Below are 27,996 nucleotides of genomic sequence, written 5' to 3'. Positions count from 1 at the left end.
CTTGCAGATGGCTGTAGAATTTATTTACTTGATTAACATGGTATTGACAAAATAGAAGTTAACCAGCAGCAAGATATTTGCTTGATGAACATTGATTATATAAAGGTTTGACAATTTAATAGAAATTAGTGAGAATTTAAACAACAAAAAAAGTTTAAATACTGCCAGAAAATATAAAATGTATGTAACAGGCAAAGGAAAATGCTTTATGCACACACAACTGTCATCTGACCAGTCCCCATAAATTCTTTTCTTCAAGGTTTAAAAAAATAAGCTGTTCTCTGTAACATATATCAAGGCGTTATTTGTACAAAATAAAATCATGGCCAATGATTCATAAGCAGTGCAATAGGCAAAGAAAACCACACCAAACAAAATAAATAATGCAGACTAGAAACTACGGTAAATAAGCTATAAAGCACCCTGTGGGATCTGTTCTACATTACTGAGATGACCAATTCAATTAAACTGCGCTTTTAAAAATGGGTGCTGCTGCAATACAAACGTTACCAAAACAATTTGTTGCTGGCAACAGAAAATGATCAAGCAAAAGGAAGCAGCTCTCCATCAGGAATTGTTGGAGGACATCTGAATAGCTTGAACTTGTGTACAAAGAGAGGTGTATATTACCTGATTAAGTAAACCACATTGTCCAACAGCTTTAATTACTCAGAAGTTCACAAATATGCTCACCATGGCTAGTGTCCCATTGTCCTTTGGAAAGAACGATGAGCCACAGTCCGCCTCCTGAGCTTGGAGTTAAGGATTTGTCTCAGTAGTCACACTATACTTCAGAGTAGCTTAGGGTGCCCCAAAATCACTGCATGACTCAAGGATGATCAACCATTCCCTTCCTAGCCTCAATCCTTAGAAGGGGGCAGTTGCTTCTCTGTGTCATGCTGTCTCCTAGGCATTCCACATGCACCAGAAGCACAGTGCAACTTCTGTGACAATCCTGGAGACATTCCCATGCTTCTCAGGGGCACAGTACAATGGCACCGGTGATATCCCACCACCTTCCTAGCTCCAGGAGGAGGTCAGAGTTCTTTGTGTTGCACTGTACTTGAAAATACTCTGCATCTCAGAAGAACAGTACATCAAAAATAAACTCCAGCCCCTTTCCAAGCTTGGCAACCACAAATTGGGGGCTGGTTATTAAGTGAAAATGTGTGGGTCCCTGTTAAATTATCAAAGCATTATCCACAAACATAGGAATAAACTTTAAAAAGAAATGAACAGAGTCTGCATTATGAGGTGCTGGCTATTTACTTATACGGTGCTTGTATTCTCACCTGTAAGGAACATACATTTCCTAGTTAATTAGTCCTATACTTAAGTGCATTGCCAAGGTTTAACAGATCTTTGTGGGTAACTTTCATTTATGGGGCTGTGCTCATCAATCTTTGCATCTCAGCTTTACGTATAGTTCCATACAGCTTTAAAAATGTCAAATGAGAATGAGAACATGCTGAATAACACTAATGTTTTGCCCTTGGAGACCTTCCATCCACTCAGGACAAATCTACTTTGTAAAGCTCCACTGCTCATAATCTGTACCAAAAGCACAAGCAAGAGTGAGTAAAAAGATAGAAATTACAATGGAGAGCAAAGAAATTCACGAAGCAAGTAAATGTATGGTTATGGGTTGGAACTGATTCTGACCCAAGAGCCACTTCACACATTATCTTTCACCAGCACAGTGGAAAAAATGTGAACACTATTATGGATGATAGTTGCATTTATCTATTTTGTTGCTGCCAACTGTGGCTTCCCAACGTGTGTGTGTGTGTGTGTGTGTGTGTGTACAGCAAAATAGAAACAAGCATGATCTGCACATGACACATACATAAACATATGCAGCCTTTTAAATAAGCCCATACAACTTATTAACAGGCTAGTTTTTTAAAAAATCCAGGCTACGAAGCTAGTTGCTTACATTTCCAGGTTGGCTGCAGAGGAAAGGAAGATCCCTTCTCTAGAGTCAATACTAAAAAAAAGGCCTTCTGTCAAGTGGTATGGTGAAAAAGGAACAGAGCAATCGCATCCCTCTCCCACCAGCCTATACAACTGGCGGGAAATTCTACTGCCTATGGCTACCAGGAAGAGTGGCCAATTACAAGGCTGGGTATGTAGGCTTTCCCCCTACACTAAGCGTAGTGAAATGATACGCATGAAGTAGCCCTTAGGAAGAAAACACATGAGAGAATTTCCAAGACTTCTCCAGACCCAACTGTTTGAAAATAAAACTTCCTAGTGAGTCATTTATTGTCACCTGATGCCAGTATCTGACGTCGCAAAGTAACAGCTGTGCTGACCCTCTTTCCCATCTCAAATTGCTTTGTCCTTCCAAATAACCTGAGCCTGATAGGCAGAAGCCACAGGTAGGGAGGAGACAAAATGTCTCCAGGGTGTAAAAGACAACCTATTTACAGAATATACATGCCTCAGATTTACAGTAAGTTGCACAGTCCTGGCTTTGCCCCAGGTGGTCTGAATACCTTAGTAATCCAATTAAATTGGTGTTTCCTTTCGCTCCTTGCTTGGCGATGGCTTCACTGGCTCCTTGATTGCCTTTGGCTGCTCTTTCGCTGCTTTTGTCTCCGGGACAGTCTCTCTTGGCTGCTGGGGCTGCTGCTGCTGCTGCTGCTGGGATGCGCCTGCCCGTTTCTCAAGCTCTTCTTCTTCCTGCACCTGCTGCTCCGATTTTGCTCGCTGCATCTGCAAGAGCCGGAGCTGCACTCGCAATTCAATGATGGCCTCTCGCTCTTCATGAATCGCTTGGTTCAGATGGTTGTTCTTAATCTTTATCCAGCACAAGAGGGAGGGGGGGGGGGTCACTTCAGCTACAAACAGCTACTTATGCGGCTAATGAATCGTTAATAGAGCATCACACAATGTAACTTTTCCTTGGAAGGGGCACAAGTATGTTCATGGGAGAAGGGTTAGAAATGAGGCGCGTGGAAAATCCAGCCCAGGAGGAACTGGGTATTTATAACCACAGGAGATTAAACATCGACACAAGATGCTGCTAACTCCCTCTCCACTAGAGAAGGTTCTTGCAGTAATCACAAGTTTAAAATTGTGGGTCTTTCCTCCCTAGCATTCACTGGGAAATTACATTTGTTTATACAGTTTGCATTTTCACTTTACTCTGAACTTCTGTGTGCCCACAAGTATTACAAAAATGAAGGTAACATGGTGGCTTTGAATGTGAGGTGCAAATCCCTAGTTCAGATTGTACTAGAAGTGAAATCCCAGGTTCAGTGGGACTTACTCTCAGGATAGTTAGTGCAGGGTTGACTTAGTTGAGTCACTGTCTCTTAGCCTCACTCTTCCACCTGCAATATGGAGGCAACAGCAACCTACCTTAGAGGTTGCTGAATGGATTACAGAGATAATACGGTGGAACCTTGGTTCTCAAACTTAATCCGTTCCAGGAGTCCATTCGACTCCTGAAACTGTTCGAAAACCAAGCGGAAGCTGTGTCAGACGTTTGGCTTCTGAAAAACGTTCACAAACCGGAACACTCACAATTTGGGAGCCGATTTGTTTAGCAGCCAAGCCATTTGAAAACCAAGGTATGACTGTATGTAGCAAGGTATGAAGCACTCGGAGTACTCTAAATCGTTTTTATTTTAAAACGTCAGTAGTTAATAACATTAAGACCTTTTATATTGTAACATGTAGGGAGCAAAAACCCTATTTAGGAAATTCTGCAGGTTAAGTTATTTTGGATGCTTTACATCAGGTAGTTGATTCATATTTGTAATTTTGTATTGTTCAACTAAGTTAATTGTTTAATTAATTTGTTAGCATTCAAATTTTCCACAAGGAAGCATGCTTTGGAAGAAATGCATAGGAAGCCAGAGGATTATTTGCAGCTCCCAAGCTTGAAAAATTCCTAATTTCTGCATTGGTTTTGAGGTAGTAACAAAGCAAGATATAATCCAGAGACCTCATCAACAACTCGAAAAAATTCCCATCTAAGATTTAGCTTCAGAGAAGAATTTTGTATTTCCAGTTCATTCAGTGATTCTTTGGCAACAGTCTCTCTCACGTGTTTTTATGTAGTTTTTGTGATTTCACATATCTATGTATTATTGTTACTATATAAAGTAACTAAAATAATTACATATAATACAATCGTTTCCATTAGTAATGGAGATTATGTAACTTGTGCAATTTCCTTGCCAGTGCTGGGAAGACCAGCAGGGAAGGTGTATTGAAGATTACAAAAGCAACACTAGGAAGGGCAAGAGTCATAATTTGCAATATAAATGTGGCAATAGTACAATATAATTTAATCTTTTAAGTGTCCACTCTTCCACATTTTTAATTATAATTTTAATATTTATTAAGTTACATAAGATAGTCAAGTTATTGTAAAATATAATAAAGCAATTAAGAATGTTTTTAGATCTGAAGACACACCCAGTATTTGAAAATGTCTATTCTATACTTGTCAAACCAGTAAGGCAGCAATTCAGTTGAAATGTATCACTAGTCCTAAGAGCATACTGTATATGTAGCTCCAATATTGTTTTTCTATTTCCCAAGCTAAAGCAATGGAAACTAGTAAAAAGGAGTTAACCACTATATCTGCCCACCCCCCTGAAAATTGCCAGCACTGTAGCAGAACTACATATATTCAAGACATTTTCAATGAAAACAACCTCATGCCTGCCAAAAACAGGTTGTTATTCATTAGGTGACAGAATGAGGCGTATCAGAGGCTGTGTTTTCAGATGACATACACAGACCTGCCATAAATATTCTGATCCTTCTCCTGATTAAACCTCTCAGCTCTACAAAAAGTTCAATGAATAAATATTTTGCAGTAGTGCAGTCTCACCTCCAGTTCTTCATTCTGTCTCTGCAAGTCTTCCAAGATTATTTGTAGCTCTTCCTCATCTTCGCTCTCGCTCTCACTTTCAGAAGAATATTCTTCAGTTTCGCTTCGACCATGCTGCCGACTAAAACAGATGAGCACGTTTGATTTTTTTAAAGCTTACTTCACTATTTGCCTAGATTGCTATACAGCATTAATCAACTGCCACATAATGGACATGATCTGGAGCACAAATAGATGTTTACTGTATGGTATACTGTATATGGAGAAGTGTCACTAAACATAAACGTTCAAATATTACACTTAGAACACTTTTCAAGAAGCTACTTACAGAACCACCAAAACATAGAACCACTTCTGTTAATAGGGTAAAATTCAACAACCTATTAAGTTTACTGGATTTTACTAAGATTCAAGCCAAAGTGTAGTGTTAGGATGATGTAGTCAAAAAAAGCCAAAGGGTGCAATGTAATTATCCTTCCATCACAGTCCAGTACGAGCTTATTGCTTTAAAAATATTATTTTAGAATTCAGAAAGCTTGATTCCAGAGAGGTTGTTACCTTTGAATTTCTGCTATTTCTGCTTGGAGGCGATCTATTTCCTCTTTTTCTGTGGCAATTTGTCTGCGCAGAAACTGCTCCATTGCCAGCAGCTCTTCTTGTTCTGTCAAAATCTCGTTCTCCTGCAAAAGATTAGATTACTTAAGCCTTTGGTTTATGGATCAGGGATATTACACTGCAATTGCTACCCTTCCTTTCTCAACTAAACACATGAACTATAGCTTCTAAAGCTGCTGGGCAGGGGGTGGAGAAGGGAAGAGATGGTTAGGATGCTGACTGGGAAAGAAAGCATAAAACTCGCCGTGCCAAGACATCTCCCCATAAAATTTTCCAGACCAAGGCATTTATCTCACCAACTGCACAACTTTATGGGAGGAAGTTCAATGTACTGTTTGTTCTTTAGTGTACAAAACCACCATTTAGGGAGCTCTACTTCCTCTCCTGATTCCTAACCACTTGAATGCTCTCAGCTCCAGTGGAAAACTGAAGCACTACATTCCACAGAAATCCTGAATAAGCAAATGCAGGATGGCCTGGTGGAGTTTGGGCTGTACTGCATGATTTAAGCTTGACTTACCATAGTTACGGTATTTTGATAACCTTGCCCTGGACCACAATTTTCTCTTTTTATGAAGAGAAGATTGGGACATAGGAAGAATAAATGGGGAGGTGGGTGTTACTTGGGCACCTAAGGGACTGTTTTGGGGTGCATGGCCAGAAATTAAAAAAGAACCAAGGATGGTAAAGAATGGGCTGGGATTCCTGCAGGTAGCTGAGGAACAAGCAGCATCAGTAGGGATGACCAGTGTAGTGCCAGAAATTGCAGGGACTGCTGGAAGGCAGCACTTCATTAAATTAACCCATACAGCAACTATTGAAAAGGCATCCTGTTATCTTGAATTAACAACATTTCTGTAACAACTTTGTTAACTCAGAAGCCAGTGGTTGAAATCACTGTCTTCCCCCTCCACTCCCAAATAGTGAGGATGCCAGGGGTCTGAGCTAAGAAAGGTCCGTTTTGGGATGAACAAGCAGTTCTACCAGCCTCATCAAGTGCTCACCAAGGTCACCAGAAACAAAATGACCATCTGGAACTAAGCATGACATCTTTCTAGCCATCCTTGCCCCACCTTTCAGATGCTCAATAAGATTAATTAGAATGCACCTACAGTGAGGGGGGAAAGTATTTGATCCCCTGCTAAATTTGCCCGTTTGCCCTCTGACAAAGAAATGACCAGTCCACAATTTTAATGGTAGGTTGATTGTAGCTGTGAGAGACAGAATAACAACAGGAAAACCCCCAGAAACCCAGAAGACAAAAGTCAGAGATTGATATGCATTATAAAGAGTGAAATAAGCATTTGATTCTTTGGCAAATGGGCAAATTTAGCAGGGGATCAAATACTTTCCCCCCTCACTGTATAAATTATAGTTTCATTAAAGTAACAAAGAATTCTTAAAGTATCAAAGAATTCTTTCAAATATGAATGTCCGTTTCTCTCCAAGTGTGTTTGGCAACAGTTTAATGTTACCTTAATGAATAGTGAAAAGGGGAAGAAGAAGAAGAGGAAGAGGAAGAAAAATAAAAAATAGTGCATTCAACATCAGAAATTACCTGAGCGAGCAGAATATTAATAACTTCTTCATTCTCATTCATTTCCTCTTTGGAAACATCCTCCTTTGAAAGGCTGGCAATCTCTCGTGCAATCTTTGTTTCACACTCCTACATTGAAAAAATCTTGATTAATGGCCACTGCCAAACATAGCCATATGGTTAAATGAAATTGTATCTAAACAGGAGCTCACAGAGGTTTTTGTGCTGTTATTATACTGAGAAAATATCTGAAGTTATTCAAACTTCCTAAAGTAGCATTAGTGGGTCAGGTTAATCACTTGCTTTCCCTTCTAGGACAGATGGCGGTTAAATCTGTGCAGCTGCTTTCGATTCTCTGTGAACAAGCAGACTGTGGGTTCCCCCACCAGACAGATCAGTTGATTTATGCACTGTGGCAAGCGGACATTTTCACATACCTGAAGATATCGTGATTAACCACACAAAAGGCATCGGCCAATAAAGCCCAAGGCAATTACAACAAAAGTCTGAAAGGTAACCTTGTCAGAAGCTCAAACACCAAACTGTGAAACTGAGAGCCAGAAACTGTAAGCGTCCCAAGAGAAGAGCAGTCATCTAGTGCAACATTTCTACCCCATGCCTTTGCAACAGAAACTCAGCACGCTTTAGAAGTGAAATATCAGGAATACACACAATTTTATCATTATCAGATACCATGCTGGTACACCAGGCCATTCATTATTACAGGATAGGGTACCAAGGATCCCAATAATGAGATCCTGGAATTCACTTTGCAGCAGTGCCCAGTGTTTAAGGAACTTGAATCCCTGCCTCTGATGCTGTGTTAAGTAAGGACAACTACGCTGGACGGCAATGGTCAAAGGGAGCCTCTTATTTAAGGATGGGGAAAAGAAGTAATATGCTGTGAGACATTTTGATCCATCAGAACTATGAACTATAAACAATCCCACACTAGACTAGTTAAAAGCCTCCATAGCAGAAAGGAAGAACAGCTCTGTCTCCCCTGTCAGGGATAGCATGATATTTTGATTAAGACAATGTTAGCTACTATTTCTATCACCAAAGCAAAAAACCAAACGAAGCAGCTTATAAATTATGAGAGTACTCTTCCTGTCCAGTTCATGTGGGTTACATGCAAAGAAACTCACTTGTCTTTTAGCTTCTCTTAGCTTCCTTTTGAGAGCAGTCAAAATTCTTTGCACCTCCCATAATCTCTCCTCTTTGGATAAATCTTTGATCCCCGCCTGTAGGTCTCGGTGTAAACAATTCAACAGGAATTCCTAGTAAAACACACACCATATTCAGCAATATTATTCAATTTCTAAGCTTAAAAAAACTTTTAAGAACATAAGAAGAGCCTGCTGGATCAGGCCAGCAGCCCATCCAGCATTCTGATATCACAATGGCGAACCAGATGTCTATGGGAAGCCCAAAACCAGGATCTGAATGCAATAGTAGTCTACCCACTTGTGAGTCCCAGAATAGCATTCAGAAGCATAGTGGAGGCAGAACATAGCCATTGTGAGTAGTAGCTGTTGATAGCTGGTGTAAACCTGCCCTGTTATTCCCCTGCCCCCCAACACACAATTGTCTACAATGGGAGGGGAAGCTTGAGGCTCCTTCATTTTTAGTTCTTACTTTCCAGTCAAAAAATTCTGGAGTCTTCTTCACCACCTCTTTTATTAAAGAAGTAGGAGAAGCAACTCTGTAGTTGAGATGTATCACATCCTATGTTAAAACCCAAACTTATTTCTTATAAAATGAAGATAATTTCTCCTGTGTGATTATTTGTCTGGTCAGTATGAAATTTGCCCTGTTTCAATATAAAAATTCAACTGAAAGCGCCAAGAAAAGTATAAGTGCACCAACCTGTCTTCTAATTTCTTCTTTGATGCTTTCCTGTGTTTCAGGCAATGCTGGCATTGTTGCCATGTTAGACCAGCGTAGAGGCTTTGTCACCCGTTTCAGAATCACATTTCCAAAGAACTCTTGAACATGTGTGAAAAACACATACAAGACACGGTTGCTGATCTGAAAAGACGTAACAGTCAAATTACTACTTTTGACCTTCCTCTCTAATCACTTGGTCTGCAAACATCCACAGCATAGATGCTAAATAATTCTAACAGACCTAAGATATTCCTTCCTGTAACTTCCTGAACAGGCTAAAGACGCAGAGATCATGTTTAAAAATAATTAGCTGTTGAAATGTAATCATGTTAAAATCTAATGTAATTGTGTTAAAATTGCGTAGTTTCCCCTTAAAAAAAATCACACAATTATCTGGGCGGAAATGTAATGGCCGACTCTTTGATCCTAAACAAGTTACTCATTTATGTCAATTGTAACCATCAGCAAATAAGAATTAAGTTCCAAACTGGCTTTAATAACAACTCCAGGCTGCTGCTACTGTTTGTTAACTCCGTAACTGTAAAGGCTCCAAAGGAATCTGGTAAATGTGTTTTTTGTTTAAACGTTGGGGTCTGACCACTTGCCACCTTCAGGCAAGGAGAAATTTTTATCCAGGAAAGGCTGAGCAAATGATCTTACAGTTTTATTTTACTTTTTCCTTTAAACTTTTGCCTTGACCTGCCTTTAAGAGTAATGTGGAGTGTTCTGCTCTGCAATAGCAGTACATTTTCTTCCAGTGCAACATGATCTGAAAGCAATATTTGAGTTCATCTCCACTAGCCTGATATGGGAGGGGTTCTGAGAAGGGGCCAAGGATGGACTAAATGACAGGTAGTTCTAGAACAGTAGAAGAATCCACAAAGGGAAGCTGCAAAAACCTTTCTGACAATCTTTCCTTTGTTCTTTTTACCATGATTTGGCTTTACAATAAAACAGCACCATTGGACTTCTCTTATTTACGTAGGCAATACCAACTGCATTGTAACACCAGTTGCTCTAGTACTACAAAACAAAAGGGAAGAAGATTCTGGCCTCTACTAATGAGAGGCTGCACCCTCTGCCTCCCAGGAAGAACACCATGGCAAACAGACGATTAATTCATTGATCAGAGAAGGAACAGCTGCTCCAATGCTTGCTTACTTCTCCCTTTCCCATTCCTTTTATGAGATGTATATGAGAGGTTGTGTCTGCAGGCAGAGGCTGCCTTATCTTTAATACACATATAGGCTTAGAAAATCTTAGGAGCTTTGGAAGTGTAAAATAACAGCAATACTATTATTCAACATTTTAATATAAATGGATTATGAAGGTGACATGTCAAACATGCACTTCTGACGGCCTAATCCTAATGCTCCAGTTTGATGTTCTTACATAACAGAGAACCAGAGATATCCATCCAGTCTGTTCCCACAAACTTCATAAAATTGACTAGGCAAGAGCAGGTTTTTTAATAAAGACCCTGTGCTGTTATAGCCTTCTTTGTTAGTCTAAGCACTGGGAAATGGATCCCAAACGAAGTGTTAACTTTATATCTTGCAATCCCAAAATGTCAGAACTCTTAGAAAGCAAAAAATTAGCTAAAATTTTATACTGTCAATTCCAGAATCTCCAGCTGGGTTAAAGCGTTGATATAATGAGATCCTTTCTATGAAGTCTTTACATTGTACTTTGAATACCTGCAACATTTAAAAAAAATGCCTGTTTAACTCTCCACCTATAATAAGAATATTCAAAGCATGAAATATTTTTTATCAGTCAGTCATTTTAAAAAACACAAGGAAGTATACACTGAGAAGAGATACTACTGTTCATGGCCTTGAAAACTGATTTGTTTTGGAATCTAGCTGTCACATTAGTTTCCAGAAAAAATCTGGAGTCTAGGAATATATGACTTTAACTGAACTTAATCCTACATATATAACAAGATATAACAGGGTAATACCATGTTGCTTTCATTTTACTTTGGCTGCTAAGAAGGGAGATGGAGCAAAGCAAAGACGTCAAAGAACATTACCTAATCCACATGCCCAAAAAGCTTCACTCTCTCATTGGATTACATAAAAATGGCAGTGAGATTAAAAAACAAATATTACCTAGACTTCAATTCTCAACTGGGAATAACTGAAATTCAAAGATATAATGGAATAAATTTAAACAACAAAAAGTATAACACTATCAAATGATTTGATTTTTGTCTTGACTTTAGTTGATACATTGCACAAAAGGAGTTTCAACTGGAATATCTTGTTTAGCATTTGAACAACTGGTTTGACAGCATCATTATTCAATAATAAAATTAAAATGAGATTACTGTGATTACTCATTCTGGAAGGAGATCAACATATGTGATCTACATTTGGAGATGTGAAGGTAGCAGGTGGTTAAGCCCTCAGTACCTAGCAAAAGTCCAGGTTCTAGTGCTTTTATACTGATATATGTAACTTATCATATGACTAACAGCGTAGCCCTTGTGTACTCAAAAGTTAGTTCACTATGTTCAATGGGACCTAATACCTAGAAAGTATATTTTCTGCAACCCTTTCTCATGCCTGCATGGCCAAAGGCTTAAAAATGCCAACCAGTTGGGATGCCAAAGACAGCGGCAATCTTATCCAAGATTGTAAAGACATTACTAAATATATCAAAGAAAGGATGGCTGTTTTAAGCTTCAAAATCTCAAAAACTGCTGCTGCTTGGTAAAGCTGGGTTTCGTTTGCATAATTTTCTTTCCCTGCAATGCTAATTGAGACAACAGAAGCAATGAATGAGGGCCATTAAAACATTGCAGGAAGAATGGTAAATTATGTATAACTGTAGGGTATGTCAAATAAACCCTCAACCAAAACAAATATCCATTCTGTTCTAGACCTTGGGAGGCTGGGGAGGAGGACACAAAGAGAACTAACACAGTCCCAGTTTAGGAGTGTCTAACAAGGCTCCCTTGCCTGAACACCATCTGGAACTATGGGCTCTGCAGGTACCCATAGTTGCACACTGGTCTGGATTATGTAAGAGGGTGACTGGGTACTATCACAAGGTCATTAAGTTTGATTTGTTGGTCCCAACCAACTATAAATGATAGCTTGGTGCACAATTAATTACATTTACATCCCCTCCTTCCTCTATAAACAGCTTCTATATGTGTCCTACGCAGATCCCAACTCTGCTTACCTTCAGCAACATATGGATGTAGGCAGGGATATAGAGAGCACAGTGGTTCTCAAAGAGTGTGGCATGCCATGTTGGTGTGGCAGGTAAGGATAGCAAGTGTGGCAGGAAGATTCAAAGACAATCAAATAAACATCTAAACATTCCACTGTAGTATAGTATAGTATAGCATCAGAATATATATATTTATTTGCAGAATATGGATAGATCTTTTCAAAATGAAGCCCTGCTAGTTGTTGCTTCTTTTTGTGTCCCAATGTATTTCTTATCACTTAAAAATTCAGTGTGGCAAGAGCAAATTATTATTCTGAAATTGGCCCAGAGAAATAAGTCTGAAAACCACTGATATATATATATATATATATACATAGAGAGAGAGAGAGAGAGAGAGAAGTAGGGAAATAGAGAGCCTATTATGCATACCTGAACAGTTGGGCTGAGTACTATGGAAATGTTCTGTATATTCATTTTTGTTTCTAGTTCCTTTGCAATTACATGGTCCATGTGCACAATCAGCCAAGAAATTAGGAGATAGTTACACTCTGGTAGTTCTTTCAGGAGACGCTGGCACTCCTGCAATTTCTCAACCTCCAGGCTCTTCCCACAAGCATCTTCAAAGCGAGGCATGAGCTCTTTGGTAAGCAAGTTCTCAGGAAGTTCACGCAGATACTGTTTCAACAAGCTGGCTACAGTGTTAGGCTCATACTCCTCCAGGTTGGGGGATTCTTCTCGGTCATATGCTGCTTTTAGCTCATCCACCTTTGATTTAATTCCTAAAAAAAGAGAGAAAAAAAATGATTTCACAAAATAATTCCAAAAACAAACAAAAATAGAGCAATCACACATGTAAAGCACTATCTTCATTTTGCAAAGTCACAAAACACTGGGGGAAGTACTCAAGTAAGTTTTATTCATAGCAGACCCACTGAAATTAATGAACCTACAGTGGTGCCCCGCAAGACGAATGCCTCGCAAGACGGAAAACCCGCTAGACGAAAGGGTGCTTCGCAAAACGAATTTCTTATGGGCTTGCTTCGCAAGACGAAAATGTCTTGCGAGTTCCTGCGGGGTTTTTTTCCTCCCCCCCCCCTTTTTCCCAAGCCGCTAAGCCGCTTTATCAGCTGATCCGCTAAGCCGCTTAACAGCTGGTCGCTAAACTGCTTATCAGCTGATCCGCTAAGCCGCTCATCAGCTGATCCGCTAAGCCGCTTAACAGCTGATCCGTTAAGCCACTAAGCCGCTAATAGCGCTAATCCGCTAAACCGCTAATGGGCTTGCTTCGCAAGACGAAAAAACCGCAAGACGAAGAGACTCGCGGAACGGATTCTTTTCGTCTTGCGAGGCACCACTGTACCTTAGTTGTGCTCATTAATTTCAATAGGTCTGCTCTCAGGAAAACCTTGTTGAATACCACCCTGGGCTCTTAACTCAAGAAATAACACTACAGCATGCTGACTGCAGATAAGGGTGTGTGCAATGGAAGAGGGCAGGAAGGAGCCCTAGGCTGCGTCTGCATGGTTTAGCACGGCATGGATGAGCCAGAACAAGTCCAAGCAGAACAAACCCACAGTCTGACACCAGCTTGTTATGAAACTTGCCAGTTTGTTTTAAATTAGAATCCATGTTTCAAATGTAGTAACGATCCAGGATTCTGTGAAACTAAACTCTGCCAAAATGTACCTCAAGACCATGACGGAAGAGAACGATGCATGCAAGCCTGACAAGTCACTCAGGCTCATCCTTGGGTGTTAAACCATAGTTTTGTGTATTTTGTGGGTGCATCCAGGGTCTCCAATTTACAGCAAAAGCAGGTAGAGGAGAAACAGCAGAGATAGTGGTTGGATGGTGACTTTTTGATTCGGAATTTCAACCATCTCTTTAATTTTTTTAATAATAATAAACCACACCCATGTTCTGATGTGTCTGATGTGTTGTACACTATCCACTTTCAATCCTTATTTCTAAGAACACACCTGGTCATCAAAGGCCACTAAAATTCCATGCAGGCAAGTGCATGGAATTCTATGCTGATGAATGAGCACACCGGTGGAGGAGAGACAAACTGCTCTGCTGTCCTCTGCCTGCGTGTTCGGTTTCCATGCTAGCCACAGAGGAAGGACAGGCACAGAAATGCAGAAGGCTTAAACACCCATCCACACCACTAGTCTGCTAGGAGGCAGGTTAGTAAAAATAAAATAAAGCAAGGTTGCAGGATACCAACTTTTATGGACTTGTTTACAAGTCAGTTATAATCAGAATACTTTACTTCTCTGCATTGTTCAGACTTGCCCAAACACTTTCCAATGCTTGCACAAATTCCCTTTCAAGCTTAAATTCCAAGCAGTATCCATATCTACTACCCAGAGAAGGACACTTTACACTGTCATGGTCATACTGTAGCACGGCCTGGCATAGTAAAGGATATGAACCTCCAAGATCAGAAAATTATACTTCTGATTGAAATAGTGACATAGTGTCAATAAAAGTGTGGCTATGCTTTCATATTTATGTATCACTAATGTGCAATGTTTGCACTAAATATCTCTTCAAAATATTTACTTCCTGTGCAGTTTTGTCTTTAAATTCCGCCTTGGAATTTGCATTTCAGTTCCTGTCAAAACAGCTCGTGCATTGCATTTCGATCACGGACATGATGCCTCTCACAGGTGGCATTCACAATTCAAAATACAGCTGTATAATTAAATAAATGACTCGAATCATTGTTACTTTTATGTGGATCAAGGGTTACACAACTACCGTGGCTGCTAATTATCTTGGCATTACCACCGGGGTGTTTTCTTCAAATCCAAGCTAAATCCTCAACTGCTATTGCAACATTTCCCCTGTTTTTTCAAGATACCAGCTAATGAGGACTTTGTGTATAAATTCCATTTGGAAGAAAGTCAAAATGAAAGTGTAGGAGGGAAAAACAGCTGAAGAATATGTTCTCTCCCCACCATATGCCACTTGACAAATCACTATTTTACTTGCTAGCACTGAATCTTTTACACAACATAATTAAAAATATATAGCAAACAACTGCAAGGTTCTTAACATCTCTGATTAGGTTATATTCTCACAGTCCTCAAACTACTTACACCACTCTATACCATTATACATACTGAAGTCACTACTCCAGAGCAAGCGTTGTGAGGAATGCAGTTGGGAAGTGCCATGTGCCAATTTTCTCTTTCTATCACAAAGACTGAACCATGTTGTTTTTTTCAGTTGCTCTACTCAGCAAGCAGGTTGTGGCAGATGGCTGAGGAAACCGCTTGGAAATCAGTGCCACTCTAGGGAAGCATGACTTTAATGGATCTGATAAGACACTGTGCCCTCAAACGCAAAAGACTAGGTTTGCTAACTTACGGCATAATCTTATGTGTTCATTGAAAAGGAAATCCAGTCAAATTCAAAGGGCTTACTTCTAGAAAACTGGGCATAAAATTTGCAGTCTTAATTGCAGTGGTAATATATGTAACTTGTTTAAAAAACCCCCACAATCAAGCAATTTATAAATTTTAAGGACTCGATAAAAAAAATGCACATTAACCCAGGAGCAAGCACCACTGAACACAAATGGTAGATGTATATAGAATTGTGTCTTTAACCTATTGAACTTTAATATATATAAGCAGAGTAAATCATTTTTCAATTATACCTGCTTATCAGCAATCCTTCCAGCCTTAAATTTAGAGCTAGCCTAAACTCAACAGCAGCTAAACATATTTGGTTTTAGGAAGCTGCAGGCATTTACAAAGTCACATGAAGTTTTGGGCAATGTGAAGGTGGAGAGCCCCACCATGCCCTTTGGGTCAAAAGACATGAGGCAAAGCAGACGAAAGCTACCTTTAGTTGGGCCACTATACCTGAAACTCTGTAGATGCCTTCGCATTTCATGCCATATTTCTCTACGTAATCTATACATTCCCGGAAAACTGCTGGCAGGCGGATGCCATCATACAACATGGTCCTTTCTGCTGCATCTGCCAAAGGGATACCAAACACAGGGCGAGGCCTGGGAATATCCACCTGCGGTATCTCTGCCTCTTGAGCTGGTTTCTTCTTCTTCTTCTTCTCTTTCCACTGTTTCACAACATCCGCTGCTGTCAAGTCTTTAGATTTCTTCTCTTTATGTTTTTCCTCCTTGTGCTTGTCCTCTTTATGTTTTTCATCTTTGGGTTTTTCTTTTATCTTAAAATCTTTTTCCTTCTTTTTGGAGAAACTTGGCTTCTTGAAAACGTGGATCCCTTTGGAGCGCTTTAACTTGGAGGGGCTTTCAGCTTCATCCCCAGAGCTGTCTTCCTGGAAGGCTGCATAGCCTTCCGCTGTTAAGAGAAAAAGGAAGACATGAAGGAGGGAAAATATCAAACGCATAATCTACCTAGAAAAGCCAAAAGGCAGAAAAATGCTCAGCAATAATGTGCTACATACACATATTTGCAGAATTATGCAGGACTTGGAGACAATTCTGATGTATTTTCTTCCCCTGAATAATGTACATGAATTTTTAAAAATATTACTCTGGTATGAAAGCTTCATACACAAGCAGAATCACTTGATTACCTGCTGACAACAATATGCAAAAATGTACAGTTTGAAGTTTAACTCCAACTTGCAATGAAAGCCTAAGCCAAGGCTTGAATATCCCATTGTGTTCAGTGGAGTTATTCCCTGGTAAGTAAACTTAGTACTGGCACCTTAATGTTTTTCATCGTTTCCTCCTAAAGTAAAATGTAACATCAAAATCAATACAGAACTGATGCTGTAAAGTGATATGAATGGCGCATATCTGCTTATCTTAAACCTTTAGCAATATTCCAGGATCTGCTGTAGACTCTTCTAAAAAAACAGAATGTGCAGAGAATCTTGAAGTTTGTATATGATTCAGGCCTATGTGATTTTACTTGGGTAGACACTTGCATCCTGTTGTATGAATTTTCCAGTTTGGTTACCATTTTCTAAGATGGCCAACAGGCAAACAGCGATATGTGATAATTTATGAATGAGTGCATATATAAAGCTCATTATGGTGACAAAAGAGTTTGTTAAACAAGATGAGTAGAAGAGCTATTGCTAGTCTCTATTACCACCAGGAGGGTCTCACGGATAAGAAGCAGAATATGAGCAGGAAGACTCAGATTCAAATCCATGCTAAGCTTTGGAAATTTAATGGATGCCATTTGGCTGGTAAGCCTATCTTAGCCTAACCTACCTCAACAAAGTTATTATAAGGATTAGTGTGTGTCTGTGTGTAGGTGGGGCATGTACACTGTCCTGCCCTGGGTTCCTTGGAAGAAGAGTTGTATGAAAGTGAATAAAATTATTTAATAACCATTGCAATCAGAAACAATATTCAAACAACACACATTTGCCACTAATAAATGGTTTGAACTTTCATTTGTTATTTAAGAAGCATTATAACACAGTTGTTCATACTTGCAAAAAGTATAGAAAATTAGTCAGAACTTCTTGAACTTGTACATTTGTTATTTTCATCATACACATTAATTATAAGAATCATTATTATTAAAATTAGAATGTCAAAAATATATGTATTTTTGCAGTGAATATAACACACTGTCATGGCATCAGTTCAACATCTTTACAAGCACATCTGAAAATCAACCTGCAAAAAATACAAATAATACAATCCTGCTGCATTAAAATGAGTGAGAGCTTTGCTACTGACTTCAATGAGAAGTGGATTGCATTGCACAAACCACTAAGTTAACTGCTTGGAATAAAAAGGTTAGACCAGATATTCTAGGCAAACCAGATATTCTACAATGTAAAAAATTAATGTACAACCTCTAAAAAGAAATAACTTACTTTTCAGTTCCATGGGCAAAGTTGTCCCAATCATCCTGACAAATCTCTAACTACATGTGCCCATTTGGATTATATAAACTGCACAAGAGAGTTCAATTCCACAGCCATAAGACAAACAAAGCTTTTGCTGCAAATTATCAGGTGCTTTACTTTGCTGCCTCTGAAATAAATGCACAGGAGTCCAATAAGCTACACCTCTTCTGCAACTAGCCCTGCCTACCCTGTAGGGAAGAACAAGAAAATAAATATCTAAATCACACCCATCACTTATTGCAGCACATATGCTAAGACAGAGGAGGAAATGGCTAAAAAAAACCTGAACTAAATTTGATGGAGAACCTGCTAGAGCATTGGTTCCCAATTAGCTAAGTACTGTGGACCCCCTGTTTTTCAAAAGCCAAGCCGTGGACCCTACTTTTGAAAATTTTGATATATTTATGGTAGTTTTTATGTGAATGGTGCCCTGGGTGAGTTACGCAGACCCAGTGTGCTAGAGCGCTGAAGTGATATTCCAGCATGAATGTCAGGCCACCAAAGTGGGGGTAAGAGCTCTGTATCCACAGATGTGGACCAACTTGGAACTAGAATATATGGTCCATAAATAGATTGCCATGGTACAGCCTTTTAAAAACATGCTCAATGAAGAAGAAAATCATGTTTTTCCGGCCTTTGGTTTTTTTAAAAAAGGATTTAACAAACCCCAAATTCTGACTTTTAACTTCTCTGTTATGAGAAGACCCTACCATTGTCTCACTATAGATGAGATTTGGGAACTGCCTCAGTACAGTAAAGACCTGACCCAACATCCCCAGATTAAAAGATCCCCGATTGGACCAATGGCCCTGGTTTTCAGCAAGTATTCCACTATATCACATCTTTATTTAACCCATTCCTTTAGCTCAACTGTATGTCCCAAATCCTTTCTACAAATCAGTTTTCTTTATCTCTTGCCTTCTGCTATGCCCTAGGACTGAGAGTAACCAAGCCTTGACTCAACAGCTGCAGCCCTGCACTAAAAATCAAATCCAAAATGACCTAGGGATGCACACTTACTTGGGAGTAAGCGCCACTGAACATGGTGGGATTTATTTCCAAGCAAACATTCAGAGCCTTCTGCTCTAAGAAACTCTAATTCTTCACATTACTTCAAAAACCAGCAGGCAAACAATGCTGCCACTTTTAAAAGAAGGAAAAACACACAGTTGAAGTCTGAAATTCTGGGCTCTCATATTTGTTTAAAATATTTAATAAATAAACAGCTATTGAAATATTAGACCCATAATTTGAAGCTAAGCATCTTGAGTTTTTCTGAATGCCTACTGCTACTTCTGTATACACAAAAATATAACAGCATCACAGTACAGAACAGAATGTTCACCACAGATCAAGGTACCAAGATAAAATGTAACTTTTCAAAGAATTCAGACTTTTATTAACCAATGTGTCTTGCAAAATACAAAAAATGGAGAACTAGCAATCCCTAAAAAATGTATTATCAAGCAGCCATTCTGACAGCTATGGTACTTGTAGAAGGAGAACAGATGTAGTAGAATTAGCGCTGAAACAGTGGACGTGGATAAAAATGCCAAAAGCCATAACTCCCAATACAATTAGAGAAGCAATTTCAGAACTTTTTGACAAGGCTTAGAAAACAGTTGTCTTTGGAGATTTTACTGCTAATGCCATTTTTTGCAATAAATTTATTTTCAGATAGCTAGACAATACATGAATCTGTCACAACGGAAACCAAAGGGAGAAATTAATGTCAACAATTTTAAATGAACAGAAGATCGATTCATCAGTCTTTAGTTATCTACACATTAAACACAGGTTGGATGGCAGTAGTGGCCACAGCATGCACAGGGCTGGGAAAAGGCATTGCTGCTATCTCCCCCTTGCAATATTTAATCGTTTAATCATTTGCACCTGCAAATGCCAAAGAAAAATGTCCATTTGCAAGCAAGGTTTCATACCAAACTGCACCTGTAAACGAACAACTTCAAGGGGGCTTTTAGAACCAATAAGCTGATCTGCCCCAACCACCTTAAAAAGAGGCCCATGGAGGGGTGGCCCAATTTCTGATTCAGCCCTTGGGCTGAAAATGGTTCCCCACCTGTTTTAAAGTGATGGCATTAGCTTCAGACTGTAATTTTCTTTAGCTTAAGAAGCCAAGATATGAATGAGTATCGTACACTTGCAGAGAGCTGTTTTGCCCCTCCCTTTGCATGAGCAGGCAAGTAAGTCAACAAGTTTCTATTAACAAGGGTTTCCCATTGTTTCCAAACCAGGAAACTACACTTAATGCTTACAAACATGCATGGAATACTAAGGCACTGTTTAAAGTTGGTTTAATATCCTGGTTTGTTTGGAATTTGTTAACCATAGTTTCCCAGTACAAACCTATAAGGAAACTATAGGTTAACTGAGAATTCCAGGTTTACTTCCTGGATCATAGGGAAGGACTGAGGTGGCTCCATGAGGCTTGTTCATACCTCAGTTAATTATGAGGTATGATAGTCGATACACAGCCATGATGTCACTGCTGCAATTTGGAAATATTTTTATAGTCCTCCTTTAGATGTCATGAAAGCCTTAGCAGATTTACAAATAATCTTAAGACTCTGATGGATACGAAGGCATCACATACCAAAACATTTGATTAGAATTAGCACAGATTTTATAGCACCTTATGCCTTAGAAAACATTTACATACAAAAAAACCCCTGTAACACTTATGAAATACATTTACACTTGTGGTGCCACACACACTGATAACTAAATGAATAAATTATATAAAGGGCTACAGTATAATCACATCTTGCACAGGGTTAGACTCTGGAGATGGCACATATACTCAGCCCACCCCCTTGAAACTGTCCTGTGCGACCATACTTACCTTCTCGAGCCAATGTGCCAAGTGGACCTTATACCCAAGGAAGGAAGAGCTTTTGAGCTCTTTGCCTTGCTTAGCGGGAAAGTCATGCTCAGCGTGTGGTCTCGTGAGATCTCATGGGGGCATCCACATTCCCACAAGATCTTGCAAGAGCATCCCAGAACTCGCACACTGAGCAGGACTTGCCTGGTAAGCAAGATGGAGAGCTTAAAAGCTCTTTCCACACTGGGAAAACCCAGTGCAAAAGGAGCCTTTAAGTGTGCAATTAATTCACACAATTTCAACTGGCCTGCTTTCAACTGCGCAAGACTGAAATCACACTCGTTAACTGTGCACAAGATGTGATTGTGCTGTACATTAAAACACATGCACACAAGTATTGAGTCATGAAAAGCAAACCGTAAATACTAAAAAGCACACTAGTAGCACACAGATTGGAAGAAGAGAAGGACTACCTACTTCTTTTCTCCTTCTTTTTAAATTTTCCTTTCTTCTTCCCATGTTCTTTCTCATCATCAGACACAATATCTGGAGGCTCATGCAGGCTGTCATGAGGTGGTGATGGCTCGCCAGTTCGATATAAGCCAGGGAATTTTGTTGGGCTGATTTCTTCAGAGCTCGGGGTCCGAGCAAGACTCCCGCCATGCTCTACTCTGCGGTGCTCACTGGGGCTGCTGGTGGGAGGCAGGAAGCACTCCGTCATTCTTACTCTCTGGCACCACAGCAGAACAATATCCTGTTACCTATCCATTATGCCTGCAATAAAAAGAACACAAAGTATTTTTGTCGCTGCAAAATACTATTATAGGGAGAGAAACTGCTTTCAATACAGCTCTATATGTATTACACTCAATATGTATTACACTCAATTTCACTCAAGAATTCATCACATGATATAAACAGGACTACTCATGATATCACATACATTCAGATTCAAGTTTAAAAATCTGAAATTCAACTGCAACCATGAAGTACAATTTCAATTTTCAGAATTTGTTAAGAGTAGCTTCCTTTACACCCCACATTCTGGCTCATCACAAATCATATACTCATACATCCAGGACAGTGTCTTCTATGAGACTGTATCAAGTTCAGTCCAGTATTTTGCTTATTTTGGATATGATTGGTATGTGGCACTATGTTGGTTATAACTTGTCCCCAAACAGATACAGAGAGAGATGCAATGCAATGCTACCTCACTGGGAACTTTCTACTAGAAGAGTAGGCATATAATCTGTGGTGGCCCAAAGCTTATTTTGAAGTGTACACCCCCAAAGTTTCTGATTCTCTTCTACATATTTTGGTTATTACTGGCATTGTATATGTTAAATGACAGAGCAGAAGCTATTGTGGAAACATTTTAAAGCTTACAGTTTGGCATAATTTTATGGATATAGATGCCATGGTTCATGAGACAGGAGGAGAATGACAATGGCTATTTTGGAAAACGTCTGCAACCTAGGGTTTTTCCATTCCAAATTATATCTTCTATGTCATCCAAGTAGAAACTTCAATTAGTAATGGACTTTCCTGTAGAAGTCTATTACAGCAAAGGGACTATGGATCAGATGGAGAAATCTGACATCCACTTTCGACCTGAAGCAAACTGTGCTATTTTTAAGTTTGACTACTCTATCCTGTTAGCCCTGTTATGTATTTATTTTTTTTAATTGTGTGCTGCCTTCTGCAAGCCTGGAAGGGCAGAGTACAAGTACTTTAAAGAAAGCAATACAAACAATGCAATACAATGTTATCCCAGCACAGCATGGTTAATGTGATGTTGGAATGATGTATATCAGACAGAAAATTCATCAGTCATCTCTGCCTTGCAAGTGCACTTTTTTTTGCAAGCGGTGAAGTATTATAGGATTTCTAAAGTCAGGACTTTAAACAAAGGGACCTGAAGTTCAAAATTCAATGCAGAAGAGGGAACCCTTCAATATTCAGAGGTACCTTTCAAAGAGGTCTGCTAATCTCAATAAATCTTAGCAATTTGAAGATCCCCCACCCCACCTACTCTTCATACTTCCTTTTCTCCCTGGACCCTAGTTCTTGCCCTACACTCCTATTAGCTCATAATCTTTCCCCTTTTATGTCAATTCTGAGAGAAGAATTCTATATCTTGGAACAGGAGGTAAACCTAAAACAAGAAGTATAAGAGTACACTAGTTTAAAATATGTCTGTGCCAATTTCCTGCATGCACATTGTTTATTTCCATCACAGAACCTGGGGATTGTCTTAGGGCAAAACTATAAGCCTTGTTTGAATCTCTTGCCTTAGCTATCCTTGCTGTCAGACTGACTTGCATTTATGTAAAGAACACTCTGTTCTCTCTCAGCGCTAAAGTTTATCATGTGTAGACTATACACTGGTAGAACATGTTGTTATTTCAAAACCAGAATCATAGAATAAAAATTATCAGGACAACTCGTAACTCCCATGTGAATCACTCTCTTGCCTACTATTGCTTATGAAAGTCTTACGAAGGTCCTCCAATTAAGTTGCACAGCCAAGAGCAAGTGCCAAACCACCAGTGAAACAACACCTTGGAGATTTAGATAAGGAGTATGAAGTCATGGAGTTTATCTCTCTCTCCTTCCACACAACTGTTCCAACAAAAATTGAATCCCCTTAAAATTACTTCAAAATAAAAAATAAAAATGGGAGCTCCCACCATAGATGCCATGTCTCTCATGCAGTTTTGGCCCTGAATCAAACAGCTACTGCTACCTAATCAGAAGATAACTCATTCTGAAAACATAGCCTTGCATTTCAGAATTGAAGTTTTCTCAGCTGAGCCTGCAATCCTAGCATAACTGAACAGACTTAGCCCTCACTAAATATGCACTGAATTGAGCTTCATGAGTGAAAACTTAAACCACTTTGCCCTGAGTAGCCCCACTGACCTTGAATGACTAAAAGCTAGAAAAGTGTCCATAAGGTGCCTTTAACTGTAAGTGGGTCAAAGGGAAGGAATACAAAGAATCTATGTATCATAAACAAACCTGATTTGACCCATGTCAGGTTCCTATTTTGTTTACAGCACAGCTGCAACTCTTCAAGTCCATACACAATTTGCTTTTTAAGCAGTTTATTAGCAAACATTCAGACACAGTATAACCTTTATCATAAGTTCATTTCAAAGTCATGGTACAACAAATAACAAACACTGAACAGTTCCGCTCTCTCTGGTGTTGAAATGTTCTGGGAAACATTTTGTTATTCCAGATTCCTCATTTGCTGAGCCACAGCTAATATCATGTGTCCACACATGCTCAAATCTGGCAGAATGTTTGCCTCAATAAAAAAGAAAAAAATCTTATCTGGATGAACAATTCAATTAAATTCAGAGAGAGAACTAAGCACATACGTAGCTCCCACTGAAGTCAGTGGGATCTAAAACTGAATTGTGGCTAAAATGGGCTGGGTTACACCAAAAAATATGAATGGGGAGAAAACTGCTTTCCACAGCTTTGAGGAAGCATTTTACTTTGTGACATCTGTGCAGAGGTCCATATTTTTTGGCTGGCCTTGCCTGCAAAGTCAAAAATTATGGTCACAAAAGCTCATCAGATGAGCCCTATTATGGAGAAGCAGCCAGAGAAGCTTCCTGCCAACCTTTCCTAAAGGAAAGAGAGGAGGTGGGAAGAATGGTAGTTTTTGCCTGCTGCTTAGCAAAGGTTCTCTGATCACAAGAAAAATTTAAAAATGATACTTCCCCATCTCTTTTCCTTGAAAGTCAGGGCATGAAATCTGTTTTGATCTCAGTGGTTGGTATACTAGCACAGCGCAAGCAATGTAGATATGGGATACAAAACAGAACATGGGACTTCCAAATCAGTCACCGATTGGAGGAAGAAAAGCTTTCACTGTGAACCAGGAAGGCAAACTTGAAATTGCTTTAGTGTGCTTTAACAATCTTCAGGATGGGGTTACTTGCACTATGCAAGCTGTATTTACATATAACAGCTTGATTTAAACACTCCTGCTGCTGCACTGATCTTCCTCTGTTACTCAAATATTACCAGAGCTGTGGAAGATCCAGCCATGGAGCAGCTGCAACCATGTAGCTTGGGTAAATATATAACCAGCTACAGTTTGAAGCACTTCCAAAACCTTTAGGGAAACTGTAGCCACCTATACAGAAATCATTCTGTGTGGCTAAAACAATTCCTTGTGTTAACAAATGCACCCAACAGGACACATACAAAAAGAAACCTTTCTTAGAGAGAGTTCTTTGTGGTGCTGAAGGATATAAGCAGCTGCCTTTTCCAAAGCCAGACCAACTGTGCCTGAATGAGGACAGTCCTGTCTGACAGTAGCTCTCCAGGATTTCAGAGAGAGGTATTTTTAAACTTTTTTTCTTTTACAAGGTGCACTGGTATCTTTAGTATTTGCTCTGTTGCTAATAACAAGCATTCTGTGTGACCAATACAATTACGAGCATAGACACAAATCTAGAAATCTTTTAAAATATATCACAGTATTTGTTTCTTCAACTAATCCTGGTATGTTATGGTTTTCATTAAATACAGAAACTAAAGTATGTTATAAACGTACACAAAGGAGGCAGTAGTGCTCCTAAAGAAGCCTTCCTTGGATCTTGAGGTGTTTGACAACTACCACCCTATCACAAATATCCCCTTTTGGGGGTAAGGTGCTTGAGAGGGGGCTGGCAGACACTCTTAGAGGAAGCTGATGATATTGACCCATTTCAGTCTGGGTTTGAGCCTTGTTTGGGAACAAAATCATCTTTGGGTGTCCTGATACATGATGTCCTTCAGAAGCAGGACAGACCTTGTTGCTCTTGCTTGGTCCCTCAACAGCTTCTGATACCTTTGACTATGGCCACTTCTGTGTTGTGAGTTGGTGGCACTGTGTTGAAGCGATTCCGCTCATACCTAAGGGGCTGGATTTAGTAAATAGCATGAGGGGATTAGGTTTTCCCCTTTGGCAGTTGCACTGTGGGGTGCCACGGGCTGCTTTTTATCCCCAATTCTGTTTGATTTCTTTTTGGCTGCTGACACATACCGTATTTTTCGTCCCATAGGACGCTCCGTCCCATAGGACGCACCTAGTTTTTTGGGGGGGAAATAAAGGAAAAAATGTTTTCCTTTATTTCTCCCCCAAAACCAAGTCGGGGAACAGTGGGATGGCGGCGCTACGCCTCCCCGCTGTCCCCCGAGCTTGTGGGGCTGCCCGATGTCTGCCCGGCGCGAGGGGCGCTCTGCTTCAGGGCACGCCGCACGCCGGGCGGCAGGCTGCTCCCCACACTGCGGATGTCTGCCTGGCGCGAGGGGCGCTCTGCTTCAGGCTGCGGATGTGTTCCCGAAGCGCCGGGTGCTCTGCTTTCAGTGCGCCCGGCGCTCCGGGAAGCAGGCTGCAGATGTCTTCCCGAAGCCTGGAGAGCGAGAGGGGTCAGTGCGCACCAACCCTCTCGCTCTCCAAGCTTCAGCGAAAGCCTGCATTCGCTCCATAGGACGCACCCAGATTTCCCCTTCATTTTTGGAGGGGAAAAAGTGCGTCCTATGGGGCAAAAAATACGGTATATGAGCTTCTGTAATCCTTTAAAAAAAAAAAAATCCCTGTATTTTTGCACATCTAAGTAACTAAGAAAGGGTACATGGAAGACTGCAACAGTTACTCCCCCAAAAAGAAAAACCATTACATAAATGCATCCTGAATCACAATAGTTACCACTGTGTTCCCATTTCATAAGTTTATTTGATCCTACAAACAGGATGCTTGTGAATGGGGGCTGGCTGGTTGCAGTTTAACATCATTAATTAGTTATCTTTTAACCATCCTGCCATAGTCTCAAAGGGGCATGTTTATGCATTAAGAGAGTCCACATAAGTAGTCACTGGGAGCATTAAGCAGGCAAAAGTGGGTGGGGGGAATGATGGTGAGTGGAAGATACTCGAACAACACACATTTACTCAGAGGTTAACCCCACTACATGCAAAGGGCCTTTTTAACATGTTAAGTGTGCGTAGGATTGCAACCTGAACCACTTGTTGCAGAGTATTTATTTATTTCATAAAATTTATACACCGCTTGAGTGCAACCCCCCCCCCAAAAAAAACACCTCAAAGCGGTTGATAATGTCGACGTTGCTTGCATCGTTTTCATCCCACCCGCAGGGTGTGCCAATATGCCAACACCCCATTCAGCAATCCTGAGGAGAAAAAGGGAGTGGCAGCCTGAGAACCAACCGGGCCTCAGTCACAAGGCGCCCCCAGGCGCTAGGGGGCGCTGCACAGGGATACTAGCGCATGCGCGCCGCAGAGAGCGCTTCAGTTAATGCCCTTTTCCCACAGGCTCGGCCACATTTCCCTCCCTCACCCCCTTCTCGGAGGCAACGGAGCTGATGTGAGGGAGAACCCGGGTCGGGTGGGGAGCCCTCACGCGCATGAGCATGGCCCCAGCACTGACCTGAGCGGGTGGGTGGGGAGCCCGTCGCTGGCAGGACGGCTGTGCTGAGCTTGGCTCCTCTTCGGCCTCATCCGGGCCCCGCTCCGCGCCCCATCCCCTCGCCGCCCGCTTACAAGGTCGGGTATAGGGAACAGAAGGAGGCAGTTTGGAGGCGCATGCGCGAGCGCCCTTCTCTCCTCCTCCCCCCCGCTTCTCCGGCCTGTTTCTTGCAGCCCTTTGGCTATCGAGGGCAGAGGCCGGAATTAGGCAGCGCACGCGCATGACGCCCAGGGAGGGGCTGTCGTAGTAGCTGAGGGAGCGAGCTACCCAAGAGGAGAGGAGAAGGGAGCCTGCGCCTGCGCACTTGTTCTCCCTATTTTTATATAACGGGTAGAAAGTCCCGCCTGCCCTTTTTTTTGTTTGATGCATTTTGGGAGATGTAGTCTTATGAGTGGGGGTGGAAGCGAAGGGATGGTTTGAGCCAGGAGCACGCATGCGCATTGCATAGGCGTCCGAATTAACGTTAAATTTACGCCCAAGCGGTGTTCGTTCCTCTGTGGTATAATTCGCTTTAACAAAATTAGAATTTGCTCTGCCTGTCACTGGGTTTGGCTCTACCTATTGTTGGTCTCCCTTCCACCCTTCAAATTTCAATGGGCACCAGTAACTAGAGATTCCAAATGTAAGGTATTCCAGAATTCACCTTAAACAAAAGAACAAGGACAAGCAGGGTAGAGATGAACAAAGTAAGTGAAAAAATGTAATATGTCTAA

General features: G+C 40.5%; 1 protein-coding gene across 2 annotated transcripts; it reads right to left on the bottom strand.

The window, feature by feature from the left end:
• Positions 1-6: 6 nt before the first annotated feature.
• RALBP1 (ralA binding protein 1) lies at positions 7-27,401 on the bottom strand. 2 transcript variants are annotated; one of them, XM_081014197.1, is made up of 10 exons: positions 27,245-27,401; positions 21,268-21,564; positions 15,953-16,411; positions 12,507-12,856; positions 8,874-9,035; positions 8,153-8,284; positions 7,026-7,133; positions 5,411-5,532; positions 4,853-4,973; positions 7-2,802 (listed from the first exon to the last, which is right to left on the bottom strand). In XM_081014197.1, the coding sequence occupies exons 2-10, from the start codon at positions 21,509-21,511 to the stop codon at positions 2,512-2,514; spliced, it is 1,989 nt and encodes a 662-aa protein (XP_080870323.1). In that variant the 5' UTR covers positions 21,512-21,564; positions 27,245-27,401; the 3' UTR covers positions 7-2,511. The 2 variants fall into 2 exon arrangements, with proteins under 2 accessions (XP_080870323.1, XP_080870324.1); XM_081014198.1 differs by lacking the exons at positions 21,268-21,564; positions 27,245-27,401 and adding an exon at positions 17,916-18,083.
• Between the last annotated feature and the right edge of the window lie 595 nt (positions 27,402-27,996).

Source organism: Podarcis pityusensis (genome assembly GCF_964106645.2).
Source record: "Podarcis pityusensis genome assembly, chromosome: 7".
Taxonomy (NCBI): domain Eukaryota; kingdom Metazoa; phylum Chordata; class Lepidosauria; order Squamata; family Lacertidae; genus Podarcis; species Podarcis pityusensis.
The sequence above is the reverse complement of the archived record's forward strand: the minus strand, read 5'-3'. Positions and strand labels throughout refer to the sequence as shown.